The sequence below is a fragment of the Ammospiza caudacuta genome, chromosome 14 (genome assembly GCF_027887145.1).
Source record: "Ammospiza caudacuta isolate bAmmCau1 chromosome 14, bAmmCau1.pri, whole genome shotgun sequence".
NCBI lineage: Eukaryota > Metazoa > Chordata > Aves > Passeriformes > Passerellidae > Ammospiza > Ammospiza caudacuta.
In genome coordinates, this window is record NC_080606.1 from 11,396,439 (window position 1) to 11,423,244 (window position 26,806).

At 43.2% G+C, this 26,806-nt stretch overlaps 1 protein-coding gene across 2 annotated transcripts in view; it reads left to right on the plus strand.

Annotated features, from left to right (window-relative positions):
• The first annotated feature begins 395 nt into the window (after positions 1-395).
• The window catches only part of KIAA1210 (KIAA1210 ortholog), a 38,173-nt gene continuing 11,762 nt past the window's right edge, over positions 396-26,806 (plus strand). For both annotated transcript variants that reach the window (XM_058814174.1, XM_058814175.1), the window contains exons 1-5: positions 396-569; positions 15,939-16,009; positions 20,855-21,023; positions 23,714-23,843; positions 26,280-26,438. In XM_058814174.1, coding sequence (XP_058670157.1) covers positions 508-569; positions 15,939-16,009; positions 20,855-21,023; positions 23,714-23,843; positions 26,280-26,438 — 591 coding nt within the window. In that variant the 5' untranslated portion in view covers positions 396-507. The remainder of the gene's footprint in view (positions 570-15,938; positions 16,010-20,854; positions 21,024-23,713; positions 23,844-26,279; positions 26,439-26,806) is intronic.

Consider the following 26,806-nt stretch of genomic DNA (forward strand, 5'->3'; position numbering starts at 1 on the left):
TGTTAATGTGCAGAATGGCTGGTTAGAGTAGATTGTGATTTACAGGGAACTGGGCTAATGCCTGTTTTGAAAGATCCTGTGCACCCCTTTTGTGCTGGAGAACAACTACAGCTTTTAGTCGTTATTTCAAAGATGTTGCAAGTATTCTCTGTAGCTTTCCTCTGTCTAAAAAGTAACAATAACAATTAATCTCCTCGGGGCTTCTTCACATTGTAATTATAAGCAAGCCCCTCATTAGTCCCACAGGGGGACGGAATCCAATGCCATATGGTATTTTACACTTGGGATGCTGTGCGTACCAAGAGCTGGAAGGAGGCAGGAAAAGGGGGAGTTAACAATTCATATCCATTTATGGAGCAGGCACAGCCCTCCTTGGAGCCAGTTGAGCAGAGTCTGAGCGCCTCAGATCAGGAACTTTATCTGGCCAGGGCTGCTGCAGCACGCCGGGGCTCTGGGGAGCTCTGCACAGAGTCCCTGGGCTGGCAATCCCGCCCTGGAATGAATTAAATGCACACACTCCTCCCTGGGAGCACCATGGCTGGCTTCTACGGGTGCCTGAAAAGTGACAAGTAAGTGCCAAGCTGAGCCCTCCCCTGCACCTTCCCAAAGGGAGCTGGGTCTGGTGGGTGCTTTGAAATTCCGTCTTTGTTGTGTTGCAGCTGCAGACGTGAACAAAGTGGGTTTGCCTTGGGTCTGAAGTGCCAGCCTGAGCACGAAAGTGCAAAAAAAATGTCCTGGCTAAAATATTCATTTAGTGAAAATTGGTCGTGGTTTTTCTCCTTCAGAGGTATAAATATGAAATATTGGAAAGGGCATTAAGAACCTTTTCCTGTTTAATTATAACAAGAGGGAAAATTTCCTCTTCCCCAGTGATTAGCTGTATTGTTTCTATATTAACACATAAAAAGGAGAAATACAGAAATTCACAGTGGCTTTTAAAGAATGTTCAGCTAGAAGTCTGGCAGTAAATGCTCTTTAAGAACTTGATGAGCTCAGTTTTTCTATAAGCAATCTGACGTTTGTTTCTGTAATTGCTCCCTGTTGAGAGATTTGGTTGTATTTAAAAAAAATATTTTTTATTGCTGTGCTGGCATGTTCTGTTGGAGTAAGCTATCAAGGGAAAATAGAATGAGAGAATCATGTTTGTGCTTTAAACCACCATGAAGATGCATTCTGTTTTTCCTTTGACATTCTCCCTGCTGAGGAATAGAACAAAATTTCCTGCTGCCAAACCTGAGCAGTGGTTTGGTCTTGTTTTGCACCAGCAGACTGCAGAGGGCTCTATTCTTGCACCCAGTGAAAGATTACAGACAGGGAACATGCACAGTGGAGGGCAAATGAAATTGTATCTTGAGGCTTAAGATGTGAATACTGATAGTTAAATGTGTGGGTAAGCCCTGGATAGCAGAGGGAGGAAAATAGCTCAAAAGTGGAGCTGGCAACTCCTTTTCCTTCTCCCAAAGGTTTATCCCTCACACCAGCAGTTTGTCTCACTTTACTCTGGTGGAAATGTGCATTTTCAAAGGCACACAACTCCTACTGCATTTCTGTTGGCTTTTCCATCCCATATTGACTCCTTTCCTCCTCTGGAATTTGTGACAGGGAATTAATATTTGGCAGAGAAGTTTGATTTGGGTAAAGGGAGAGTGTGCCATCAGAACTAGCAAAAGGGCTGTCAGTGAGTCCTGGTGAAGGTAGGTGGATTGGCACTTGAATTGACAAAAAGTAGTAAATTTACATTGTTTGATTTTCCCCCCAAGTCCTTCAGAATTTAATGCACTTAAAACAAATTTGTAATTCAGAGAGAGGCTGTATAAAGGCTAGACGGATGAAGCTTTTTTACATTTTTTAAACCATCTTTTCTGGTCAATCTCCACCTGACTTATGAGGAACAGTTGTTGTTTTTTTTTTTAATTCAACAGATTCTTCTTTTTTTGTATTCTTCAGTTAGGTCTCTACACTTGATATATGTGCACAGGTTCTATTCTCAGCCTCTTATTTCAGCCCTGTGATGTGTTCCCAGGTGAATTAATGCAACTACCAACCCCTTGCAGTCTTCACAGATTTTATGTGCTGATTTGGCTGTGGTTTTAGGCACTTAAAATGAGTTCAAGACACCAGTTGCAGAAATAGTGATGTTTTTACCCTGAGATTAATTTTCAATGAAATTTGTTTGCAGTTTAACATGAAGTATTTGTCTTTCTGGACAAAAGTGTCCTTGGAACAACTTCCCCAAATTGTCACGTGGTCATTTGACCCGTAGAAGTTAATTTGCTTTCTGAATGAAAGCTCTTTTGGAATGAAATTACTTTTATGCTTTAAGCAATTGGTTTGGATACCAGCAGGAATTTGGCGGAAGTGACCTGGAGCTCAGTGCCTGCCAGGAAAGCTGCCATGGGCTTTGGGGAAGGGTTCCCCAGGGCTGGGTCCAGCTACAGCACCTGGGGTGTTTTAAAAGCTGCTTTAGGGAGTGCTCTCCTGTGCTGCTGGCACATTGACCCCACTGCCCCACATCTTACAGGAGGAGCCAAGGCTCTTGGCTCTGACAGTGCCTTGGCGCACTGTAATAATGTGAGGCTGGATCTGATTTTGTACACAGAGTCTTGTCCCTGTGCTTTGTTAATGTCCTCTTGTGAAATGAAAATAAAAGAAAACCCAAAGCCTAATCCAGGTAATTCTTCATCATAGTCCCAATCTTGGCTGCTATTTCACTGAAATAAAACTTCTAAATTGATTTCATATTTCTCTTTAACCAGCATAGGCAACCTGAGTAATCTTGAATTGTTCTGCTGAGTTTATCATCACCCTTGTTGCAGAGTTCCATTTCTTTCTTGCTCCAAGCATGGTGCCAGAAAAAAATATTAAACCTGAACAAATATGATAAAGCTTCCTAAAGCCTGTGGAGGAATCTTTTCATGTGCTGCTCAGTTTTTGGGACTAGCCAAGTATGTTGTTATGAGCTGAAAATGTGGTTGCTTGAATAGCAAGGTTCACTGATGGTCAGTGCAAACTGCCAATTTCCAAAGATAAATATAGTGTGTTAGAAGCTATATAAAATATTTGGCTGAAGGTTTTATGTGCCAACTCAGTCTGGTTTCTATAGGAGACTATAAGAAAATGTATTTAACTGTATTTAATGTGGTCACTCAGGATTTCATGCTGCCTTTCACAAACAATCCCAAATTATGGACATTTTAGCTTGAGTGTCTTCTGCTTTGCCAAGCTTTGCACTTCCAGTGGGGTATTGAGTTCTTTTCTTATATTCCATAATTGTGAAAAAATGCTGAAGTGCACTTTTATCCTGCAAAGAAGTTCAGCATTTGGGTAAAGCAAGTTGATCAAGGAATGCATCAGTAGAATTTTGAATATATTTCTAGATTGTTTGAGATGAAAGCAATTGTCCATCTAAAATGATGTTATGACCATGAAGTTGAGTAAAATATGTTCTCTGGGTTAGGTGCTGCTGCTGTATTTTGTGTTGTTGCCTGTTCAGAAAAGTGTCAGGAGGAGATTGTGGTGATTGCTGGGTTTGTTCTGAAGATGGCACAGAGCTGTCCACTGGGCAGGCTGTCTGTTCACTGCCCTGCACCTTCACCCAGCCTTCTTGTTGAAGAGGCTCATAGGGGATGGTGGAAATCCCCAAAATCCCTTTGTCCTTACAGCCAGTTGCACTTTTTACAACTTTGACATGTTTGTGTGGTCCTTTGAGCCTTGCACAGCCAGCAGCTGCTGCTTTAGCTGGGACAGTGATGAGTGGATGGGAAGTGCTTTAAAGCTCCTCCAACTGCTACTGCAGGAGCAGCTTGGGCCAGGCTGAGCCTGCTGGCTCCTCTCTGTCAGCAGCTCCTCAGCCTCCCCTGCCTCCCTCCTGCTGGAGGCTGCATTGCTGCAGGGCTGAGGAGAGGCACTGCTGGCTGCAGGGAGGGATGCACTGCTGCTGCTGGCTGCAGGGAGGGATGCTTTGCTCTTTGGCGCTGTTTTAGACATGAAGCATCTCTCCAAGACTCCAGGGCTGTTTAAAGTGAGACACTGAGTTCCCTGGCCATCCCTGCCTGTGGCATCCCCCAGCATCATCTCGGCTCAGCCGTGGTCCATGGGCTCAGCTGGCAGCTCTGGAATCAGTGCAGGCTTCCACTGCCCCTGTGGTGATCTGGGATCTATCTGTCTGTGTGGCTGGTGAATTCAGGAGAGGTGAAATGCTTCCCATAAACACTTTGGTATTCCTAAATATGTCTGTTTACATGTCTTTTTATTCTACATCACTTTAGCACATTATTTCAAAATAAGAGCAAGAATCCCTCATTAACAGCTTTTCAGTGTTGGGGGATTTTGAGATGAAACTATCTGAGTATGATAGGTGGTTTCTGCCCAGCAAAGCAAGTTCACCTGTGCAGAGACAATCCTTGGATGAGTTTCAAGAAACAGGTTTTATGGAAGGTGGAGAGCTCTTCCCCCTAAGCCAAATCAGGGAGTGTGAGCTGAGGTACAAAGACTCCTCAGGGGTTGTGAGTCTCTTGGAGGAATCCTTCCATGCACTGTCTATGAGCATGTTCCTGTATTAGGCAATTGTACAGTGTTTGGATACTTGTGAGCATTTTGTCTTCAGCCCACAGGGGTCATTCAGTGCTCTGTCTGGCATTAAGTGTATAGAGATTTAAGTCCTGTTTTCTTATTCAAAAACAGCAGAGAGGGTGAACAGGGGTAGTTAGGAGGTGTCAGAGCCATGGCACTGCAGGCAGTTGGGCACTGTCAGTACAATGGTGCTGTATTATTAACCAAAAAATCAACTACTTCTCTTTGTGATTCACTCTGTTTGACTCATCTTTGTGCAAGAAATTCAATTCTGCTCTAATCCACCAGTGAGTCACTCCCATCTCCTCATTCTGCTCGTGCTTCTCTCTGGATGTGTTTGTTTTTGCAGCCACAGTGGTACAGTGTGTTTGCTGGCTGTAGGCAGAGGAATTCCAAGCAGTCCTGTTTGTTTGGTTTCAGTAGAACAGCCCTTTTGCTATCACCAGGGTTCTGAGTATTTGGCTGATATGCTGTCAGACTGACCTCCACTGCTGCTTGTCCTGCATCCCTTGCAGAGGAGCAGAAGCTTGGGCTGGGACAATCTGCTAAATGTGATTTTCACTCTTCTGCATCCTTTGACTATCAGGTTTTTTGTCTTCATGATTTTGCCAGACTGAGCCATGAAAGCATCTTGTCATAATTTTCCCTTGTGTTCTCTTAGACAGAAACTTCTGCTGCTCCAAGTGTCTGGCTTTGTATGCCTAGAGCCAACTGGAGAGATTAATTTGTCATTTCCTCCTTGTGCAGAGTTCTACAGAGTTTTAGGCTTTCATATCTGCTGTGATGTGAAGGCCTAGAATTGGATATAAAAGCTGAAATCTGATGATATATGGGACAAAAAATGCAGTGGGTTCAAGCTGTGCTTCCAGCAGATAACCTACCTGGGCTGGTGTAGGGCAGCTGGAGCTGATTACCAGCCAGATTTGAGAAAATCTGAGATAAGTCTGTCCATGGGGAAACAGGAAAAAGCCCAAGGTAATTCCAAGGTTGATTCCCTTCCACCCCCCATATTTCTCCTGCTGTAAGAAAACAGCTGAGCACAAGGTGTTCTACACGAATGTGATTCAAGCTTATAGCTCTGCATTACATCTGTTATAGTCTCAGGGTTGGTAAAACCATTATGGATTAAGTAGTTTTAAATATTATTTTGAATACAGCATATACTAAATGCAAACTCTCATATTTTATTTTGTTTATCTTATTATTTTATTAATAATTTTTTTTTCAAGTTCACAGGTGACCTCCCACTCCATTGGGGGAGTCACTGTATAAACAAAGAATCAGTTTGATTCTTTGTTGATAGTTGATATCCTGTCTGATTTTGCTTGCAGATGCTGAGTTGTCACTGCTCATCCCTGTGCCAAAAGTCAAGGTTGTGCCAACAGCCCAATGTTTCCAACACAGTGTGTGTGAAAAAGGCCACACACACCATTATTCATTTCTTTAGCTGTTACACCTGTGTGTGCCGCTGCATTTGGAGAGGTGTCCAGGTGCCTGGACATTCTGTGCTCTGTTGTGTCCTGTCTCCATGCTACAGCATGTTGGTGTCTTTGTGACTGCTGTGCTTCAACCCCAGCAATTCAGCCCCACCACAGCTACTCCCTCCCTCTCCCCTGCTGGGCCTGGAGAGAGAATTATTAATTAATTGGAGAGGGTAAATGTGAGAAAACTCGTGGGTTGAGATCAAGACAATTTAATAGGTAAAGCAATGTCATGCACACAAGCAAAGCAAAACAAGGAATTTATTCCCAAGGGCAGGCAGGTGTTCAGCATCCCCAGAACAGCAGGGCTCTGTCACATGTAATGGTGACAAGAGGACAAACACCATCACTCCAAATGCCCCCCTTTCCTCCTTCCCCAGTTTTCATATGGTCTGGGACATCCCTGGGCTCAGTTGGGCTCAGCTGTCCTGGCTGTGTCCCCTCCCAGCTCCTTGTGCAGCTCCAGCCTCTCGCTGCTGGGTGGGTGAGGAGCAGGGAAGGCTCTGGGTAAGACCTGCTTAGTGCTAAAGGAAGCATGTCTGAGTTATCAGCACTGTTTCAAGTACAAATCCCAACCACAGGTCTATACCAGCTGCTAGGGTGAAAATTAACTCTGTCCCAGCCCTAAGGATGCTCTTAGAGGGAATTGTGGCACTTGGTCAGAGCAGGGAAACTTGGCTGTGCAGACAAAGCTGCCTGATCTTGCTTTCTAACCATCCATCCACAGCCAGGGTGGCATTCCAGCTTCAAAATTTTGTGGTGGTTGTTCCTTTTGGCCACTGAGATTCAAGGATGTGGTGTTAATTAATGAGTTAAATAAATGTTTGGCTTGTATTCATGATGAATTAATTTATGCTTATACATTCTCAGGAACACGTAGCTGTGCACTTCTGTTGGGGCTTCCAGGTATCACTCATCTAACAAGGCGCTTGTGATCCACACAGTAGCTCTGATGCAAATTTTTAATTTGAGTGGGCTAGCTCAGAATTAGGATGGAGACACAAGGTAACCATCAAACTATCTCTGCACATGAGAAAATATAGACCTGGCAGAGGTGTGGAGGAATTGTTTGCTGGTTCACTGTGGCAGCCAAACTGCTTTCCATCATTTCAGTTCAGTGAAAAGAATGTTTCAAAAGCTTAAATTACAAAGATGCCAAGAGTCTCATTGTTTCCTTTCTTGCAGCCTTGGCCTATGAAGATCTTACAGAATCTGTCCCCATCTGATTCTCTCCCCCATGTGCCTGCTTGTCACTGCTCCATCTTGCAGTTCTTGTTGTCTTTGGTGCCAGTTTCTGCTGTCATGTGCCATCTCTGCCCCCTGATGCTGCTGTACCACTGCCTTAAAATGCAATGGGAATTCTGCCTGATACTCCATTGGTGCAAAACAGTATTAGCTCAGATAATCTTATTTTAGATGATCCTGTTTTAGAGCGGTATTTGTGTCTGGAATCCCAGAGAAGTAGGATCCCTTTTTAGTAGTTGCTCATGCTAGAGCAAAAGGTCAGGAGCTGCCCTTGGGACAGAAATGGCTCAGGAACTGCCCTGAGCACATGGATGACCTCCAAGAGTTCTTTCTCCATGTGCTTCAAGGCCATTGTACTTCAGGAACTGCCTAACTTGGGGCTCTAGAGAGAGCAGAGCAGGGACAGCAGGAGGTTTTCTTTAGGATAGAAGAAGGGAGGGGAATCAAACCATCAAACTTCCCACAGAGCTCCCTCTGCAAGCACAGAGGCTGCCTCTGCCCTTCCCTGGTCAGGAGCCAGGCTGGGCTCTGAAATGCAGAAATGCCCAGGGCAGTGGGAACTCGGGCTGAGCCAGCCACACTGTGTGTTCCAACTGGAGAGGAGCTGGCCTTGTTTTTATTTGTTGTGTGTACAGGCAGCAGATACTGACAAATAGATTTTGGGACTTCACATGAAGAGAGATTTCCTGAGCTTCCTGCCAAAGGCAGCTTCTGAGACCACAAAGCCTGTGTTTTATTAGCTTCTTTATAGCCAAAAGATGGCTGGCTGGTTTTATGGCATTTTGATCTTCAGAGAAAAATTGTAACAGTTTCTCCCAGCATTTTCTGTCCCTCCCTTTTTAAATTTTTTTTTTTTAAGCGCACTTTGAATTCTAGGCCATTAAGTGTTTTATCTCTTGTCCTGAGAAGTTTCATTGTATCTGAAGACTTTTTTCCCCTCCATCTTTAACTAAAAGTTGAGGGATAAGTGACTGTTTTGGAAAAACCTTAAAAGAGGAGAAAGCTTTAGATATAGCCTGAAGTTCCATGTTTCAGTTCTGGTGTTCAGTTCTCTATTGTTTCAGTCTCATTTTTCCTGCAATAGTCAGACAGCTAAATTTGGTGAAAATGCCTCCAGACTCTTTTCTTTCAGGCTCAGGGTGTAATGATCCTTCCCAGTTTCTGAGACTGGAAATCACTGTGACTCAAATATGGGGGCAAGGCAGATATGCAGATTGCTCCTGTGAAATTTTATGGGTTTTTTTGTGATTTACCTTCTATGTCTTTCGAGCACTTGAGTCAGTCCATACAGTCCCAGCATGCTGCTCTCCTGCAGCAGAGGTGATATTTAACTCTCCCACAGGGCTCATGAAGCTTTGCAGGAGTTCAGTGTGACCATGGTGATTCCACTGGTAAAGAAGCTCATGGCTAAGTGATATATAACCTGGTTCTTGTTAGAAATCCAGCAATTTCCTGATTGAGCCAGGAAAACCAGTGAATTTACCCAAATCCCAGCCCAATAGTCTCCATCTGCTAGAATATGTTTAAAAGACAAGCTCAGTCTCATATATTTTGCTGTCTAATACTTGTCACCTTCAGAATTTGCAGATATTGGCCATTTCCATGAAGTTTTCTCAGGCTCACAGACTTCCAGCCCCTGTAGAGCATGTTGAAGCCAGCTGATGGCAAACCTCTTTCCTTTGCCACCTTCTGCTGACCCCTACAAAGCAGCCCATGATCTCCCAGGGCTCTGCACACCCCAGATCAGACCCCAGTCATCTAAATTGATGCCTGAATGCTCCAGGGGAAACTAAATTAATTAGGAATTTGGAGAGGGGGTAAAAAGCACATGAACAAGCTAGAAAACACTGCCTAAATATGCCCACCTCCAGATCTGTGATGGAAGATTACACTTGTGGAATTTGCTACAGGAGAGGCAGAGAAGTGAGCTTGACTTTTACTCCCATACTTGACTCTCTGACACCTTGACCCTGCTTGTCTGCTGCTCAGTGATAGTGGTTGACATTTCCTGCTGCTTTGCCTTGAGACCATTTCCAGAGGCAGTGATGCTCTCTGTGGGCAGCTCCCAGCTGGCAAAGGCAGCCTTGGTTACATCCCTGATGATTTCTAAATGCATGTTCTTCCTCCTCCTCCACAGCTACTTCAAATCTACCCCTGTCAACTGGATCTGAGGGTGTCTCCTGCTGCTGGCAAATGGTTCCTTTAGTGTGGTTGCTGGAAGGCTTTGCTATTCCTTTTCTTCTTTTCAGGAAGAGTGGGGGAAGATCCTCATTCCAGCTGTTTCCCGAAGTTTCCCCAGTGTGTTGGTGTGAAGATAAAGAATTACTACATGGGAAAATCTTACTCCTATGCCATTGTCAAGTGGTGGAATTTAACTGGGTCATTTATTGGCCATTCCTTTAAAATGGAGACAGTCTGGGGCCAAAATCTTGCTGTGGCTTGGATCATGATTATGTTAGAGCCAGTCTTGATTTGGGCAAATTTCTGTCACATTTCTCTGCCAATGCACTGTAAAATCTGTGATAAATTATTATTAGGGGTGGGCTATCAAGAACCATTTTCCTTGGCTTTTGGTAAACATTTGCTGTATTGTCTGAGCTGATGCAGACTTGCAGCAGAGGCCTTGCACAGACAGCGGCTACCCAAGATCATGCTAATAAGCACAGCAGAGTAATTAGGGGCATGAGGAGAGCTTGAGGTGGCACCAAAGCAAGTTAATCTGTCTGGCATTGGTGCCAAGTGTTGCAAAGCCCTGGGACTTCCCTTTGGCCTCCTGAGCTGAGTACAAACCCTGCTGCTGGTACCTGCTCAGGTGTAAGGCACCAGGGCTGTGCTACAGTCAGTCCCCACATGCAGGGACACAATTCCCTAAACCAACAAAGGGCAGGAGTGCAGGGACTCTGGGGAGATGGGGCAGCAGGGAACAGAGGATTTGACTCTCTCAGTTTCTGGACTGGTAACAGAGTGCTTATGAATTTTTCCCATTTACCCTTCCCCCTTCTTATCCTCTTGGCTTCTCACACAATTACAGAATGAGTCTGTGTGACTGTATGAAAGGCATTTCCTCCTCTTACTTTTTTTTTGAAAGTCTGCTTCAGCCCACCAGCTGCTTTCCATTAGTGTTGCACACACACTCACTAGGAGGGCAGGACATAATGCTTCAGGCACTGGTGAACAGCAGAAATCCTTCAGAGCTGCTGTCAGGCAGAGGCTTCCCAAGGCAGATTGTAGCAAACAGGAGTTCAGCACATTGGGACCTGTCTGCTGGAGAGTCTTCACAGAGGAGCCAAGGTGTGGGGACACAGGGGGTCGGGGGCAGTGTCTGAGTGCAAGGTGTGGGAGCTGGGAACAGATCTCTCCATGGGCATGGTTGCTGCTCTGGATATTTTCTCAAGGTTAGGAGCTGAATGTCGTCTGTTGCTATGGGGAATTATGACCCGCTGCTTGATTCTGGGAGGATATTTTATTGATATTAAATATTATCTAGAAGCTTATCCAGACTTCCTGGTGGGTACTGCTGCTGTATTTATTAGTTGTGATCCTTGGACAAGGACCTTAAACCTTCTTAAACTATCCCTCCTTCAGTGAAAATTACAAGATCAATATTCTACAACTTTATAAACTCTTCCCTCCCCATTATGAGTGGAGAGAGTAGCAAGAATCCTGGTGTAAACTGCTGTTTGTGCTATTCTTTTGTACCTACATTAAACAGTCATGGGAGGGACCCCATGGGAGACACCAGCCAGGGGCTGGCAGAAACCCTGGGAATTCCTTCCTAGGGACACTCCATTGTAGAAGAGCACAGTGGGATCAGCTGTACAAGGTCAGATCCTGGTTCCCCCTCTCCTGTTGGATTGCACCCTGTTTCAACAAAGCTGTTTTGTTGAATCCCACACTGTTCAGCATTTTCTGTGCTGTGGGCCTTGAGTGCAGGGCACTCATCTCATGTAGAGCAAAGGGAGCTTTGGTTGCTGAGTTTCTGATATGCTCAAAGGATGTGAAAATTGAATAGAAATCTGGCTGGCTTTGCTATTGCTATGATTGACTCTGAGATCCTGTTCAGTGAAGTTGCAGAGGGTAAACTTTACTTCTTTAGCTGTTATTGCATTAATGAGATCATTGATAGCTTGTTGGGCTCCCAGAGAGAAAAGCCATCAACCACATTTTGTCAGAACAGAGTCCTCTAATGTGCTTTAATAAGAGAGAAGAAAATTTAACCTCTCATTCACCTTTTGCTGCAGGATGTAATCTGAATATGAAACCATCCTGCATTCTGTGTTTTTTTGAACCTTGGTTTTCAGGAGAAGTAGAGGAGCTTTCTCTGAGCTCCTGCAGTGGCTGGAAGTGTGTTCTGGGGAAGATTGGCTGCAGGGTGGTGACCTGGAGGACCAGATGGGGTCCACAGGCTCCATTTTCCTGTGCTGATGCCTCTTGCTGTGAAAAGTGTGTGCCCTGAAATCTGGAGCATAAGCTTGATTTCAAACAATTTTTGTAGCATGGAGGAAATTGGTCTTTGAAAGCCCCAGGCAAAAATTTCACTTCTTTCTCTTGGTTGCTTGCCACTGTCTGTCTTCTAAAGGCCATGAGGATGCTAGCTGAATGCAGTGCCTTGCATTTTGGAGGCTTTATTTCCTCAAGCATTTATTTGATAAGAAAGAGGCTGTTCAGGGTTCAGCATCTCCTTTGATCTCTCTGTCATTAGGCCTTGTGGGATGCTGATGCAGAACCATGACTGAAGCTGAGGAAGCTCTGAAGGTGGGCTGGGAGCTGGCCTGCTGTGCAGTTTCCAAGTCTTCTGCTCCACTGGAGAGCCAGCAAGGAGCCTGTGTCCCTTTCTGAGGCTGTGTCCTTTTCTGAGGCTGAGCAGAGAGCATTTCCCTTGAACTTCTGTTGTTTGCAGGAAACTTGAGTGCTGTACAAAGCTAACCTCCCAGGAGTCCTTAAATACACAAACCAAGCACTGAAAGGGAATTGTCTTTTATTCATTTGGTGAGATTCTCTCACCCCTTACCCCCCATGTACGGATTAAGTCATGTGCTCAGCTCTGCAAAGCCAATGGCCAGAGCACCATCCTGGAGCTTTATTTCTTTTTTCCATCACTGCCCTCCCATAGAGAACTCCAAATATTTGTCCAGTTGGTTCAGTTTGCAAAGGGGAGACAAGGACATTTCTCCTGTTCCTGGAGATTTCTTATTGCTTTTCAGACTCATGAGTTCCTGTAATGAGTCGAAGGGCTCTGAGTGAATGCAGCACAGTGGGGTTATCAATGGGAATGTTATGTGGGATAGCAGGGATAACCTGGATCTAAACATCAAACCAAATGGGGGTAATGGTGACTGCTAAGTTCCATTCTCTGTTTTAAAGGGAAAGCAAACTCTGCAACTTTGAAGGAGTTTAATTGCTTTAAGGCAACCCTAGCAATGTGTAAGAGGTCTAATAATGTCAGTATTATTTGTGTGATTGAGGCTACATAGGAGCCACTCTTTGCAAGTAATTAAATAATTCCAATTTCTGGTAATCCAGCCCATCATGCTGTGCAGGGGGAGGCAAACACTGCTTTTGGTAAACTTTCAGTATTTCCCATGGCCCTGCATAGGGATTGATGCAGTGGATTTTCTGGCCATGGCTGAGTCTGGATTTTGAGGGATGTGGCAGATTCAACATGTTGTGTGCCCTGTACCTCTGCAGCAGGAGGGCTGCACATGCAGGATTGAAAATCCTGTTAGAGAGAGGATTAAGAACATTAGAAAGGTGTAGACTGGGGAAATGCACCCGCTGTTCCACACTGAGGAGAAGTCTCCTGCATCCCTGTGCAAGCATCTCTTCCCAGCTGTCCTGTGGCACTCAGGAGTATCAGAAATATGCTCTAAAGGCCATTTATTTAACCTAATATTTTTATCACTGAAAATCAATACACAGACAGAATTTGTTGAAAACTTTGTCTCTAATGGTGTAATGCTCTGGGGGAGCTCACAGGGGGTCAGTACAGCTGACTGCACTGAATGTGCAGGGTATTGATACATCCTGACCCTGTGTCTGTCTGCAGTGGTGAATGTCTGGAGGTTTGACTGGTTAATGCCTGTGCACTCATGTGTATTTGTATTGATGGGGTTTTGTCCTTTTTTTCTCCATTACACTGACCTCCAGGCTAGGGCTTGTGGCTCAGAACATTTGCTAACTGTTCTCTGTAAAGTACAACTCTCTGCCACCAGAATTTGAAGTCTAAATGTCACCTAATTGCTAACTCTCCTCCAGGTATGTCATCAGATTTTCAATGATGGAACCTCCACTTTGCTGGTGGAATGTATACACCATATATTGTATGGGCTTTTTCCTTGTAATTCAGCTGACTCGAAGCTTGTGAAAATCTGTGATGTTCAGTTCACTGGAAAAAGATGATGAGGTCCTAAATGGAGCACCCTTGTAGTTGACATTTGAGCTCCATGTGCCCCAGAGAACTCAACTATAAAATTGAGTTAATGCTGGAGCTGATTTGACTGTGAAGAAGCTGCCTCAGAGCTGAACTGCTTTGCATTGAAGCTCTACTTGTATAAAAGATAGACCAGTTGGAAATATGTGCTTGCAGTTACAATAAACACTACAGTCAAAATATCTTCAAGGGCTGGAAGGATTCTGAGTGAGCAGCTGAGATGATTGAGTTAAATAAATGTTGAACTGATGCAGACAAATCTGGATCTGAAAGCATCAATTTTATCTTGCTTTGGTTTAACAAAAGGTGGAGAAGCAGAAGTTAGAGGTCTAGATGAGCCAAATTCCAGGTCCACTCACATTCTATAAAAATAGACTCAAGTCTGGAGACTTGTCAGTTTGTCCTTGTAAATTTGTTGAATGCTTTCTCAATATTTTATTTCAAATGCATTTCCCTTTACCTCAGAAAAATCTAATTCAGTGTGCATGGTGTATAAAGTTGAGAGGAAAAATTGGAACCAAATTTCTTTTTAATATAAAGAAAGAGCCTATAAGAAAGTCTACTGATGACTGCTTTAAAGAAAGTATGCAGGAAATGCAAACATTTTCATAGATAATTGATGAGACAAGGGGAAAAAGGATGAATGGTTATGATCATCCTGAAGGAAACTTGGAAATTTTATTTTTTATTGCTTGTCAATATTTTCTGAGAATTGTTTCAAGAACAACCTCAGTGCAACTCAGTTAGGAAAGGTGTAATCAGTCCTGGTTGTTGCAATATTTTCATTGGTTTTTAACAAGTTGAAGTGAGATTATTTGTAACTAGATTGTGCTGATGCTCTCCTGTGCCCAGTGCTCCCAGGGGATCTGTTTGACTGCACTTTGCTTCTCTTCTGTACCTCCCCAATTCCTCCCCAGGGTTCAGCAGCTTTACATTTTCCATGTCTGTGTGGTGAGTGCAGGGAATGCTTTACTCCATGGCCTCTTTTGTCACAGAAGCCCTCCTGTTTTACCTCCATGAGCTGCTCCTTTCTTTTCTCTGACACACACCTGTGCCTCTGAGTTTGTGCACTTTATCTTTCAAGGCTGTCTGAGGATGTGGGCTCATAGAAAGGTCCCAGTGCTTTTGGGCATGGCAGATTTTAGAGTATGTGGGTGATGCAGAAGAAATGGAAGAGTTTAGTGACTGGCCAAACTGGTACAGAATCACAGTCTTGTTTGCTGTGGAGATTCTTGACTTGGCTGTACTGTTACAGCACTTAATTGTGGCAAACTGTTATATGTGCTCTATGCAGAAAAGAGAGCAGGATTTGATTATAAAGATTCTTGGAGTCCTGACAGCATATGGGAGCCTCTACTTATATAAAAGCACCACTGAGGTACCTTCCATGGCAAAGGACAGTGTTTGTGAGCTGCCCTGCTAAACTGTCACATTCCCATTGTTGCCTGACATTTGTACCTCCTGTGGTGTGCTGCTTCATTCCTTTGTCTGTGACAGACACCCCTCTGGAAAATACAAAGTGGAGCCAGTTACCACTGAATGATGTTAAAACTAGGCTGGACTTCTGTTTTCATCAGGGAGGAAGATGATGCCATCTGCTAATTTGGTTGATCAATAGCCCTGCTGGCGATAAGGTTTCAGAGCTTGTGCTTAAAAGCTGATTGCACTGTATCCAAAATAAATTTGATCTATTGGTTTCCACAAATGTAGCATAGCCTGGAATGATGTTTCAGTGCTGATGCTTAACTGGTTTTAATGATGACAGACTAGACTGGTGCCTGCTGTGAGCACACTGTGATGCATGAACCCTGGGCAGCTGAGCACTAACTTCTGTTTTTAACAGTGGTGTGGAGCTGTCACTCCCTAGCAAAGGTTCATTATTCTAAAACTGGGAAGCATTACAGTGCTTGCTGTGCAAGTCTAATGACATCTTTCCTGAGAGCAACTCTGATTCTGGTCTCTTAGCAAGACAGAGGTGCTGGCAATGATTAGACTGGATTGTTAGTTGTGGCTGGAGAAGTAAGTGTCACTGAAAAATGAAAAGTTCTGTGGCCAAAGTGCACAAAAGTGTGCAAGGCATGGTTGTGATAGCCATCTGGGCATGTAGTTTTAGAAAAGATTCTGCTGTATTTTTTCTTCATTCTGGGTGGGACCATGTTCTGCTGGGGAGATGGACTAAAATTAAACTGATGCTTTAATCTCTGTTTCAGTGACTATATAATGGCCACGAGGCCCACAGAGGTCACACAGTCACCTGGAGACTCAGTGGAAGAGTGCACAGGTAAGCAGCTGTTCTCTGAATGTACACCTGATGTGGAAGATTTGTTTTCTTCAATTACTCAGGTCTGTAGTGACCTGTTTTACAGTGTTATTTTCTGGAGGCTTCTTTTGTAGTGTAAAGAAAATTCTGTGTGTCTCTGTCAGCTGTCAGTATTATGGAAAAGATGATTTAATGTGCAATACTGGAGTGACATATCCTGTTGGAGGATATTCCTTTTGATTCTGACCTGGATTTTAAAAGCAGGATGTCAGAGCCTGAAGGGCTGATCGTTGTGCCTGCACTGATGGATCCTGCAGAGGTGGGAGCTGAGCCTGTTACAAATCCTCTGTCTGTGGGAGCTGTGTCAGACCCCCAGCAGCCTCTCTCTATCTCTGCCTCTGGCCACAGGCAGACATTTGTTACTTATTCTTTAATCTGTGGCATGGTCTGATGCAAACAATGTGAGGGGATGGAATAACAGGCAAGAAAGTAAAATATCTTACTTATGCCAGACTTGTTTACCTTAAAGGATATCCCCTTTGCCAGTTTGAATATGAGGGATAGCATCATGTCTGAAGCATCTCTGGAGAAGTGGCTGTCACACCATTTGATTTTTCTCTCTTTTCTTTGGCTAATGTTTTGCAATAATCTTAAATGTTTGTGTTTTAAAGGTCATCTTGCTTTATCCTTTAGAAATATATTCACCACTATCAAAATATTGTTAGAAGAGATAAGCAAATGGCAGAGAGACTGTTAGTTGAACTCTGCTTGGCAGATGGATAGAGGTGAAGAAAGTGTAATGATGGATGCTCAGCACTCTCTGGTTTTTAGATTTACAATCTAGTTTGTCACACAGTCTGGTGCTATCCCAGCGATCTGGTAAGCTTGTATGGAGCCCATGCATGAAAATTTTGTGTTCAGGTTTACCAGAAGATTCAGAAAAGAGATCAAATTCTCTTCCCAGATGATGGGAAAAGCAGGACATGGCTCATGATCTGAAATGTTGCCTCTAAATCCTCCAGGAGTATTTCTGACCCTAAATGAACATTTTAAGTAGTTAAAGGCTGCTGTGCTGTTGCCAAGGAGTTCAGGAGACACTTGGCTGGACCTGGACAAAGCAGTTTAGATCTTCTGTTTGCTTCCAAAGGTGATGAAGGATTGCCTCACCTCTCCCTCTCCATAATCAGCTCTTGATGTAAAGGCTCTGGGAGTGTGAAATCCCCACCTTCACAGTCCAGTCAATTAGACTGATTTATTGAGGTTTGCCTTGTCTGTAGTGCAGGGCTCCCAGTGCATGCTGCTCCTTCTCTGTGGCAGGAACCAAAACCTGCCAGCACTCAATGTTGGTGGTACTGAATTCTATGATTTCATTGCCTGTCTGCCAATATCTGGTATTTGTATGAAGAATCATGACACTTTCTGAGAATCTTGTCTATGGGTTGGGATTTTTTTCCAGGTGTTCTTAATGTTGAAACTATCTAGTCCTTGGATTTGAGGGTTAAAAAAAAGATAGAAAATACTTCCTGACTGCACCCTAGGAAGTCAGAGACCATAGGAGATCCCCAAATGAATGGTTTAATTTGAATATGATCACTGACCTCCCAAATCAGATGTTTCCTATGCTTTCTGCAGTTTCAATTTTTGCACTGGAAGAAGCAACCTTTTATTTTCTATCTTATTATAAGGAAAGACTACTCAAAGAGCAGAAACTCCTGAGTTAATTTTCTCTGTGCTCAGGAGGCACAATGATATAGGCAATACACATACAGTAAAAAATACAGAATTCACAGACTTTACAGATAAAAGAAAATGCTTATTCCTACTTCTTTTCTGTTACAGTTGGCTAAAACATAGCATAAGCAACTAATTTTTGGGAAGGCTTTTCCTTTTTAGGGCAGTAACCTAGAAAGGTAGTATTCTAATTTTAATGCTGTAAAACTGAAGATAAGCAACCATAAGATATCAAAAACCACCAGTGGATGAAGGGAAAATAGGCATGGTTTTCTGAGCTTGGGTTTTTGTTGTGCAATGGTTTTTCTCCCATTTAAGTATTAAGGTCCTCTTGTATTTTATTAGTCCAAGTATCACTGAGCATTCTACCAATTTATTGTTATGTTGGGCTGTTTCACAGTGCACTGAGGTGTCGGCACCTTTAGTTTAAAGGTGGCATCCTTTTATTGGTGTGCAAAACCAGAGCACAGCTGTTCCCAGCAGGGAGCAAACAAGAGCATTGTCTTTCTGTGCCCATGTCCTTTTTGCTGAGTGCTCTCTCACAGAACAGTCCCACAGCTTCCATCTGCACCCAGCACTAAGTGCCCAGCAGTTATTTGATCTTTTTTTACATAACAATATGGCCAGTGCCAGTCTCTGGAACTGCAGGGAAACTTGCTGTCTTCTCATTCATCTGAGGCAGCTGAATGTTTGCAGCTGAGCAGAGCATGGTTGAAGAGGAGTTATTGCTGGAGGGGATGTACCCCACACACCAGTAACAAATTAGAGTCTAGAGGAGGCACAGAAGTGCCTGATGTGTCTGCATCAGATCCTCTCTGTTGCACAGTGGTACAAGAGCTGTCCCATGCCGGCTGGGGATTGCTCTCTGGCAGTGTTTGGAAATCCTTTCTGCAGCCTCCATTCTACAGTCAGCACCACTTCTGATTAGACAGGTATTTGGAGCAGTACCTTGGCAATGTTTGCTTTAGTGACAAGACTCATGACTGTTTCTCTCAAACATCCTTAGGATCACTTGCTGCTGTGTCGTGGGTTTTTGGTGTGGGCTTTTAAGGTGGTTTGGTTTTTTTTAATGCTTTCCTGGTTCTCTGGAAATGCCAGCATCTAATGAAGCTCATCAATAATGCCTGCACTAGAATTCAGCTTGCTTTCTGTCTCTACAGCTGGCAGTTCACCAGTGTACATGACCAATGTATATGTCCTTGTTTCTCATTTAGATGAGAGCTTTTGAGCTGCAGAGCTCTTTGCCTGTCTCAAAGTTTGCCGTTTCATTCTTGGAGTCATTGACTGTGTTAGCAGACATTGCAGAATTGATAATTTTGGGGAACTGCTTTCATTAAACTCGTTAAACTTTTGTTTTGCCTACCTAAGATAAACCAGATCAGCTTTGACAAGTTTCCTGGAAGAATACCACACACATTGTCTAGTTGTGGATAGGGAAGACAGGAATGGTCAGGATGTGTTTCCAAAGGCTCTGAGGCACACTGACAATGCTTGTTTTACTGGAGAGGCTCAGTGTGCTTGCTGACCTCTCCTCTCCTGCCAGTCCTTGCTCCATCTGCAGCATGAGGCTCATTGAGCCCTCTGGGAGTTTTAACAAACCCCAAACCCTTGGGATCAGCTCTGGGCACAGCAATAAATACAACCTGTGTGTTTTCTGTGGCTGTCTCATTAATTTATTGCCTGATAAGCAGCAGTGGAAGATAACAAGGCCTTCCACTGATAAACCCTCCCCAAGAGCAGCCACATCCCATTGTTATTGAGGGACTGCAGTGAGAGCTCCCTTTCCATGGTTTGAAAGCTGCTTTGGCCTCAGGAGCAGCCCAGGTCACTTGGGCAGCAGCTGCAGGTCTCTGGGGGCTCTGCACAGGGCTGGCAGTGTCACCAGGCATGGGGACACTGTGGCAATGTCCTCGTGTGTCCTGACACATGGTGCTGGCACTGGGCTGAGGAGCAGGGAGGAGACAGGGGGAGTGGATCTCAGTATCATTGTTTGTCTCTCAAAGTGGCCACTGTCTGCTGCAGCTGTGTGGTGGCACTTTCAGCCCAGATAAGGCCCATTGGCACAGATCCCTGCACGTACAGGGCACACGTTGAGACAGAGCATCACCAACTAAATCACTGCTGGGAGAGAAAATAATTGTCTTGAAATAATGCCCTGCTTATGAAGGAATCCTCCAGCTGTGGGCATGTGTTATGCCAACTGCTGTGAAGTATTATTTGAACAATGAAGCTGGCTCAGATAAGCAATGATGTTATTGCTCTGAGTATGTATTTAAGTCAATCACAGGGGTCTCAGTACAATAGTTTGGCCCAAACCACTCAAAGTGACCCCTCAGTGTAAGGGTCAGGGACAAAATGCAGAACTTGTGTGCTGAAAGAAAATGTTGAATTATCTTCGATCCTATTAATAATGAAAGATCAGTGATGTTTCATGGTGGGGTTTTTAAATTCTTTTTGTATTTTCATTTGGACTATGGAAAATCTGAAACCGAATTAACACTTTTCCAATTGTGTTCTTAGGGCTGCTCTGTTTGGGGCTCTCATGTCCTGCAAGACAATGTCTTAATTTAAGTTTGCTTCTTTGTCCCTGGAGGAGTTGTTGATTTTATTTTGGGACAGGTGTTTAATGTGTTTATTTAATGTGGAAACAGATATTTTGGTTTTGGAGTTTATAAATTCTTTTTCCAGTTTCAATCTTTTTGCCAATGTTGAATGTCCTTTAGGTGCTGTCTCCTTAGAGCACTGAATAAAGAGTAAGCAGAACTAAACCAAACTAAGTAAAGAACATTAATATTTAAAGACATTGACAGCAATTTTTATTGAAAATACACCAGGCATGATCACTGTTCAGTTGTAGATAGATACACTCTCTATATAAAGTATATTTTTGCATAGACTGGAACCCTGGTAGGCACCACTATTGTCAGCTTAATGCCAGTGTTGCTCTAGAGGAACCAAATGTAAGAATTGAAGCTTCACCTTTCACTGGACTCCAGCACTGAATTATTTACAGAGGAGCTGACACTGAATGGGCTGCTCTGGCTTTGAGGCTTCCTCCAGGGTTTAAGAGATAACATTACCCAAGTTAAGCAATACCGCCAACTTTCCTAAATTATCTTTTTTTTCATGTTGCAGGAAAGAAAAAATCCAAATTTCAGACGTTCAAGAACTTTTTTGCCAAGAAGAAAAGGAAAGAACCTCCAGCTCCCAGGGGAGAGAGTAATTTAAAACCTTGCCAGTCCATCAGCGATGTCAGCATCGCTGTGCTCAACACTGCTGCACTTCATTCACCGGGGGAGGCTGGGTAAGCTGCCAGGGAAGGAAAATAAATAAAAGAGGACCTCTCACAGCAGTCGGATGAAAGCATGAGTTGGCCCCTTAGGAGCAGCCTCTGTCCAAATTTGTGCAAAACAAGCCCTAATGCTGATGAAGGAATCCCAGGAATTTCCTCTTTCTTTGCTAGAGCTCGAGGAGTCAGCCTGGAAAGGAGGGGAAGGGCAGGGGTAGGGTGATCCAACCTCTCAGCCCAAGGGTGCAGATAGCCCAGATTGCTTTGATTGTTTTTGGTGTTTGAAATCTGTCCGGGAGGGTCTGACCAGCAGCACCTTTACAAGAAGGGGATGGTGAAGGAGTACTGCCAGTACAGAGGAGATGTGTGGAGCTGTGTGGGTGATTTTCAGCATCAGTGATGCTCTCTGTCACGGCTGCAGCAAAGAGAAAAGTATTTCTGGTCTATTATCAGTGTGTGGTTTCCTCTTTAACTTTCTTACCTACCCCTTCAGGCACAAATAACAACTGAAGGGCCCTGGTTTTGTGTCAGTCACCCCTGCAGCATGTAAGGAGGTTTGCAAGCCTAGAGTCCCATCATTTCCTCTGGCTTGGTGGGAAGCTTGAATGTTGATACACAGGAATGAATTGAGCATTTGTAGAGGGAAATCAGTGTGGCCAGGCAATGGCTGAAACATCTGGGCTTTAGTTAGTGCATCTTTAGCTTCAGCAGAAATATACCTATACATATACATGTACAGCCTGGAATTACAGAGGAATGTGGATTTGCACATAAGAGTGTACTAAAGCTGCAGTTAATTCTATATTTAATCCTTTGGTTTTTTTTTTAATGCTGGTGACTGCCAGAAGAAAATACAGTAATTCTCTTGCCATCACATCTGATATATATGCAGAGAGAGAGGAAAATACAGAGATCCTTTACTGACAGTCTCAAGAACAAGGAGACCTCAGCCCTTATGGGTAAAGAATTCCCCAGATGGAAAGGCAAATACATCCTAATGTACATGCATTCTTTGCAATAAATAAAATATGCCAGCTAATAGTGAACATACATTGCAGTAAATAAAAGCTACATGACTGTTTTTCTTAATGCAGTAAAATTATGCCTTGCCCATATGGAGTACCTCTCATGCTGAAAAGGACTATAAAATCAGACACAAAAGAATGGGATGGCTTCATTAATGATGAAATAAGGCAAGTGCCTTGCTTGTATGCAGAGCTGCTGTCCTGCAGACTTACAGACATTAACCATGGTGTGTAATGGGAGGAAGCACAAACTCTGACCTGTGCTGTGAGAGAAACAGCTCTGATTGCCTTCAACACAACAGAAACTTGCAGCAAATTTATTTTGTCCTGCTGTGAGGCTGTGTATAACTGCAGACTGACTGACTACACCTTTGGGGCAGCAGAAGGGTTAGTCCAGCAGCTAGGGGAGGTGTCTCTGGAGATGTGAAGAAGGGGGATGCAGGAGGAAAAAGAGGCATTTTTGGGGGTTTTTTATATAGTGCATTTGCTTAATGAATGTTCACAGTCTTTCTCAGCTTCTAAATAAAGAGAGAATCTATGGTTAGGCAAAGAGCCTATTTGATTTCCTTGCAGAAGAACTTTGACATACTGATCTTCTCACATCAGAATTGTGTTCCTAATCATGCTCTGTTCCCCAGAGTCAAACTTTCAGAGGCAAAGCATTGCCTGTGCAGCATCTGAGCCAAGGAATCCTTGTAATTTGTGTTTGTTAATAGTCTCATGGCCAACAATGAGAAAATATTCTATGATGCTTTCCAGTTCAAGACTGGGATGAAATCCTGGTAGAGGCTATCCTTGTTGTCTTTTGGACAAAGTAATGTACAAACTGTACCTGCCTATGCTGGTGGAACTTGGTTAATAAATTATTTGGAGCTTTCCTTGTTGTGCCACTCAAGTGCAAAAAAAATTTGCTCTACATAACTTAATAGCCCAAGCCCAATCAATCTCAGTTAATTACAACTCAGTTAACAGCTGCTGTGGGAACTCATCATTGCTTCACTGGGCTGAACAGCCAATGAGCACAGAAACAGAGCAGGAATGTCTTACCCTACACTTCAACCTGGCCATTGATGGGTCTGTAACTGTAGCCATGGACATTGTCCCATCTACATTTTTTAATACACTTAAATAATATTTAGGATATGGGTGAATGCAGCTGGTTTTATTGCTGGACATGAGAGGATTCGAGTCAAGTTTGTTAATATATCAAAGTTAAATTTTCTGCCCACATTTACAAGAAGGAAAAGAACCAATCCACCATCTCTGGCAGGTATGACACACTCCAGGCTGCAAAAGCTGTATCCTGAATGTCTGATGTTAGCCACACTGCCACCAAAGGAGGGCAGGGAACTCCTGTTGTCCTTTCTGCACCTTTCCTGGGGTGCTTTGCGTCCACCTCACTCCTAGCACAGGACCTAATCACACTGGACTCCCTCTCTAGTCAGAAAACTGAGCTGTGTGCTCAATGCTGATGCTGAGTGCGTTGCAAAGGGACATCTGCATTTGATCAAAGGTGTTCCTCCTCCCTTCCGATATAAAAGAAGCAAACAGTGACTGTCCTAAACATGCACAAATCTGAAGTGAAGCATGATGCATCCCACTCTGGCCTCTCTATCCTCCCTCTGCCCTGGTGGTGTGGGGATGTGCCCAGTGCATGACCACTCATTCCTTCCTTTCCAGGCCCAAGGGTAGCATGGGGAACAAAGCCTTGTCCCACGACAGTGTCTTCATTTTGGAGTCTGCACCAGGAAATGCGACAGGTGATGTCTTGTCTCAGGAAAACAGAGCTGGGAGAGTGAGAACTTTGCAGGTGAGAACATCACCCCCTTGTCAGCAGTGCTGCTGTTTGTCAGCTGTCTCCCAGGAAAGTCTGTTGCTTGATTCCTTTTGCTGTGTGCCTTAGGATTTTGCTGACTGAAGTGTCTAAAGCCAAATTTGCTACTTTTGGATCTACTCTGCCTCTTGGAAGCTGAATTTTTGAGCAGTCCTGGTGCTTCCAGCCTCGCCCAAGTCTCATAGTGTGTGATGTGAATCCAGTTCAGGAACTCTTGGAAACTTTCTTTATTAAGTGTGTCCTCTTCCAATGGGATTTATGTTCTTTACTTCATAGCTACTGCCTTTGGGTTAAGGCCATTTATTTATATGGTAGTGTGTCCCTTACACTGTTATTCTTTAAATATTATTTGTGTTACTCTTTTTGGCAATTCTGGCTCAGATGTTTTCACTATTCATGGTAGTGCCAATGGCTGTGTGAGTGTGTGGGATGATGGATATGTCAGGATGCTCTGACAGCTTTATTTATGTATTTGTTCTCTTGGTCTCTGCTAGCAAAAGATACCGTATTCTGCTGGGTCATTTCCTTCTTCCAAGGCAACACTGAACCCTCCTTGACAGCTCCCTTATGAACTGTTGATTATATTAATTGCATTTCACTAACTGCCCAGCTTGGAAAACTCAGATAAAAGTTTAAGTTTTTTCCAGAGACTGAATACAAATGCTTGATAAAGGAGCCAAAGGTCATTGAAATTCCTCCTTTGCTCAGTGTGAGCTTCATGTTGCAAAAGACAATTGAGTCACATGTTAAGTAATAGAAGATGCACAGTGGGACTTGTTCCTCTCTAAGGCTGCAAAACAGGCAAGGCTATTTTTTGTATAACTGAAAGAGTAGCACAAGAAAACATGTTTCTATATTGCAGAACATTGTTAGGGGGCAAAAAAGCTCTTCTCTTGCTGTTTGCAGTCCACTGTGCCCTCTCCCCATCCATCACACTGCACAGTAATGTAACACTGCCAGCATTATTTTGGTAGCTCTGACAGACAGGCTTTTTCTGTGAGCTTGACTCTTGTCAGAATAAAAGCCAAGCACTAATAGAAGCAGATACTTTCTTAGCAATGTAAATTAACTTCTACCACTAGAAGACAGAATGCAAATTCAGTTTCCCCCCTACACTTTGCTGTCTGCGTGTAATAAATTTAATAAATCTAAGACAGGAAGTTGTGAAAAGAGACCAAAGCAAAATTGACTTTCTGTTTTTTCCTTCCCATTAAGTGCACACTTATGTTGTATACCTTATGTTGCCCATATATCACAGTATTGCAATATATTGCTCATAAATTGCAAAAGGAAACTGTTTGAAAGGGGGATTGGTGTTCTAGATATTGTGCTACCCTGTGTGGCAGCTAGATCTATAGGAATTGCATTGTAAATGAACCTTGCTGAATAAGAGTTGCAGCTTTTTAGGTCTATTTTAAAGAGGTTTAAATGACTGCATAGATTGCAGGAAAACACAAAACTAGGCTTACAATTACCCAATATGGTTTAATAAGCAAAGAAACAGAAAAAATGAGTCTGCATGTTTATCTTGGGAATATTCTGCTGAGATGTTTTCAGTTGAAGGAAAAAAGTTTGTGTTCAGACCTTGTTTTTATTCCAGCTTTGTCACAGCTGACAGACTTAGGCCAAGAATTTTAGTGATGGTGTTTCCTGAGATCTGATTATTTTCAGTTTGAGGGAACATCTGCCTGCTCCTGAGTTTGCAGACTTTGTTGTATTTTTCTAGGGTCAGGGCTGGCCAGAGCATTCTTTTGTGAATCCTGGAAAAGAATCCCCACTCTCCTTTACAAACAAAGTTGTTCCTGGCTGCTGTTACCATTCCTGCTGTAGACCAGGATGTGGTGGTGGGGGAAATTAACAAGTAATTTATTAGGGTGGACCAGAAATGAAATTAATTTGATATTGTATAAAAATTGTGACTCAGCTACTTGTGTGGGAGAAGGTTGTAACAAGCTCTCAGATTTGGAAGGGCTTTGTGAGGGAAAGGTGACTACATAAACCTGGGATTGGGAATGTTGACTGGCAATACTTTGTTATACTTAGTCACATAAATACCTAGATTAATGTGACTAAATAATTAAATCCGGAATTTGAAAGTTTTTAATTTAAATGGAGTTAATCTGTAGTAAATTTTCTGGAATGGTGAAATTCCTGTCTCCTTTTGCTAAATTACTAAATAAAACTGATTTTACTTTTAATTTTATGCCAACACCAGTTTTAATGATGGGTCCTTGATGAATGTAGCTGGATAAAATGTTATTAATGGCTCTTTTCTATAAATGGTCTGTTTCTTCAAGTTTTTCTGTTAACTAAAGGATTCTGCATATCTTTTAGTTATGCATCTGGCTTACAATGTCCAGAACATCTTTAAATTACATCATTTAAAGTTTATATTCTGTATTTCAACCACAGCTTCAGCTTCAGCAGAATGTCAAACTTGGATCACCTCCTCTTGTTATAACTGGGAAAAAACTGGAAGATGCAGGTGCTGTTTCTGAAGATGATGGTTTACCTAGGAGCCCTCCTGAAATTTCAACCCTTCATGGAGTCCTGACAGATTCGCCAAACAAGGTACAATTGACCATCCATACAGAAAAGAGAGAATCTGCCTAGAGAAGGGGAAAACCATTTTGTTTGTTTGTACATGATGGTACAGATCAGTTAGAACCAGAAGAAACAACCACATGGATTGTGGGCTTTTCACTCTGAGGTGTACCTAGAAATTGATCCACAAATACCTTTTCTGTGCACAATTTTCCATGCTTTTATGTAGACCAGAACTCTGACCTCTATCATTAGCAAATGTGTGATTTCAGATTTCAGTGAACTTGTGAGAATTTGTAAATCTGATGATTTTAAAACAACAACTTTATAAAATGTACTGCCTCCTGTGGTCAGCCTTCCTGGTGTATCTCAATGCGGGAAATCTCCCCTGCTTT